Source organism: Pterocles gutturalis, unplaced genomic scaffold (genome assembly GCF_000699245.1).
Source record: "Pterocles gutturalis isolate BGI_N339 unplaced genomic scaffold, ASM69924v1 scaffold13709, whole genome shotgun sequence".
Lineage (NCBI taxonomy): Eukaryota > Metazoa > Chordata > Aves > Pterocliformes > Pteroclidae > Pterocles > Pterocles gutturalis.
Window position 1 is genome coordinate 55,336 of NW_010135926.1, and position 2,513 is coordinate 57,848.

Here is a 2,513-nt window from a genome sequence, read left to right on the forward strand (position 1 = left end):
ACTAAAAACTCTTAGCAGTCACTTACAGGAGCCACCACTGCAGCCACTCCCTTGCTACCAGCAGAGCTGGAGACCAGGGAAACCTTTAGCAGTTACTTACAGGAGCCACTACTGTGGCCCCTCCCTGCTACCAGACAAAACCCATCACACAAAACCACAACAACAACACTATTGCACGTCATTTTTGCAAGCAAACCTTACAGAATGACCAGCAAAATCAGAAAATTATACAGCCAGTATCACACTAGACAATAACATGGAAAATAGAGATGGTTTTCTCATTGACAAAAACAGTGAAATAGCATATAAACTACCCATTACTGTACCTTCATGACATCTTTATAGGAATGAATGGCCTCAACTTCCTCTTTGTCATCATCATCCTCCTCCTCCACTCCTTCATCCAGAGCATCATAACCTTCATCCCTGCTCCCATCTGTTTCTGTGGTATTAGTCATCTGGTCAATAAGCTGCTCCAGTGGAGGACTTAATTCCCGCTCTTCATTGTCCTTCAAACCATAGTCCAGGGCTTTATATATAATAATTCCCAGTGATTCAATAACCTATAAAAGTGAAAAAGAAATATTTATTAATGCCATTTACATAAATGAATAGGTCAGCCTAGGAACACCCTTTTCTGGCATTTGTGTAAGTGTAACAAACTTAGCAACTGAGAGGAAAATAAACATCGTAATTAAAGAGAAAAATGATCCTCTAATACCTAGAGTAGTACTTCAGTAATGCAGCACAAAACATGCAAGAGCAGGTCATACCACATACCTACTGCCTTCTTATTTCAAAGTTTGAAATAAAAATTTGTAATTTAAAAACAAAGCAGGTCCTTTTTGGATTATTTTCCCTTTTTCCTTCTAGTATGACATACCTCAAAAGAACATTATTCTAGACTTTGCAAGACTATATAACATGCATATGACCTTTGGGTTGGGCAGGGGGGGAAGAAATTAAAAGAAAGAGTAAACTAACATGACATGCCTCCCTCCTCCCACAAATTAACGACTCTTGTAAACTGCCCTTCAGTTTCTGCATCTCTTCATTGACCTGAGAGGTGTCTGGACACAGCTGTGGACATCCCAATATTAACTCACTCAGCACAGGGACATGTGCCCACAAGAACTCCTTTGCCTGTTGTACAGCCGGTGGAGGCATGCATATCCTACTGAAACTGCCAACAACTGAAATTCATAGTAAAGAAGTAGTACCTTGATTTTTCATTGAATTTGAGGCTTCTTTTATGTGCTCTGTCAAGAGCGAGGCGAACAGATGACCTCTTATTCAGTGTAAGCTAATAAAAAATTGTCATGAACATCCTAAAATTGTAAATGCATGGTCTTTTTTTCTTGGCATTAATTATTTTCCTTACAAGCAATATTGAAGCTTCCAGCATTTTAAAGATGTAAAGAGATGTCATTTCAAATTGAACAGCTTGGAAATGGGTATTAATGGAGAGGGAAGGGAAAATAGACTTGCAAGTGTAAACCACAAGAAGGTAATGTCACTGCTGGGAGATCCTTGTCTGACAACAGAAGCAGGACTGGAGCTATTGCATGTAATCTCTGATCTGGTGTGTTGTGATGACTAGCGTGTCACACAAATGAGCAGACTCCAGTGTAGGAGTAGCTGGCACTAGAGCAACTTTAATAACAGGAGCATTTCTAAACATACCAAACCTTGTAATCAAATGCCATTTTTTCTCATCTGGCTTTCAGTACTGTCCCAGTCAACACAATTTTCATGCAGATTTTTGAAATTCTATTTGGACAACACAAATGGTTGCTTAAAACATTAAATTTGACTCTACCAGCTTACTTATTTTCAGCACAAAGTCTTTTCAGTCTGAGAAGCTGAATGTTAGCAAAGACTTAAAATGGTATCCTATTAGTTGATCTAGACAGACAATTTAATGAACCAGCTGTAGTTTGACAGCATTACATTTGCATACTTCATTCCTCTGTTGAGCTTACTTTGCGGTACAAATTCACTTTGCAAGATGGTGGCTAATAAACAAACAAACATAAAAAACAATACATAAAACCCACTCTTTTATAGTTTATTTCCAAGAATTTTGATAACTCCATTCCATATAAATAATTTCCCTATGCTATTCTCCTGAAATGTGTTTATACATATTTGGAAAATATTCTTAAAATGCAGTTAAGAAAAGTGGTTAGGCAAATTAATGAAGAAAAAAATTTATTTGTTTAGTTCAAAGAACAGCTTCTGACTAGGGAAATGCCAGTGAGACAACAAAGTATACCAGGAAAGCATCACTGCATGCTTGCTCAGTTCTTATACCCTTCCCCAAACTTCTGCCATGACCCACTCTGGAGACAGGACACTGCACCATACAGACCTTAAGAACAGCTGTAACAGATCAAACTTATGTTTGCAGCATATCTGTCTTGCCTCTTAGAGACGCTATTTTGTAATAACTGCCTTGTAAAATTTGTTATTAAAAAAACCTGAAAATATGGAAATTTCACTAAATAAAAATA

The 2,513-nt window shown here is 37.6% G+C and overlaps 1 protein-coding gene across 1 annotated transcript in view; it reads right to left on the reverse strand.

Annotated features, from left to right (window-relative positions):
• Positions 1-2,015, reverse strand: part of LOC104468088 (protein spire homolog 1-like) — a gene marked incomplete at both ends in the record, with an annotated part of 55,372 nt that extends 53,357 nt beyond the window's left edge. Inside the window, 2 exons of the mRNA XM_010082100.1 lie at positions 327-563; positions 1,983-2,015. Of these exons, the coding sequence (XP_010080402.1) occupies positions 327-563; positions 1,983-2,015 (270 nt within the window). The remainder of the gene's footprint in view (positions 1-326; positions 564-1,982) is intronic.
• Between the last annotated feature and the right edge of the window lie 498 nt (positions 2,016-2,513).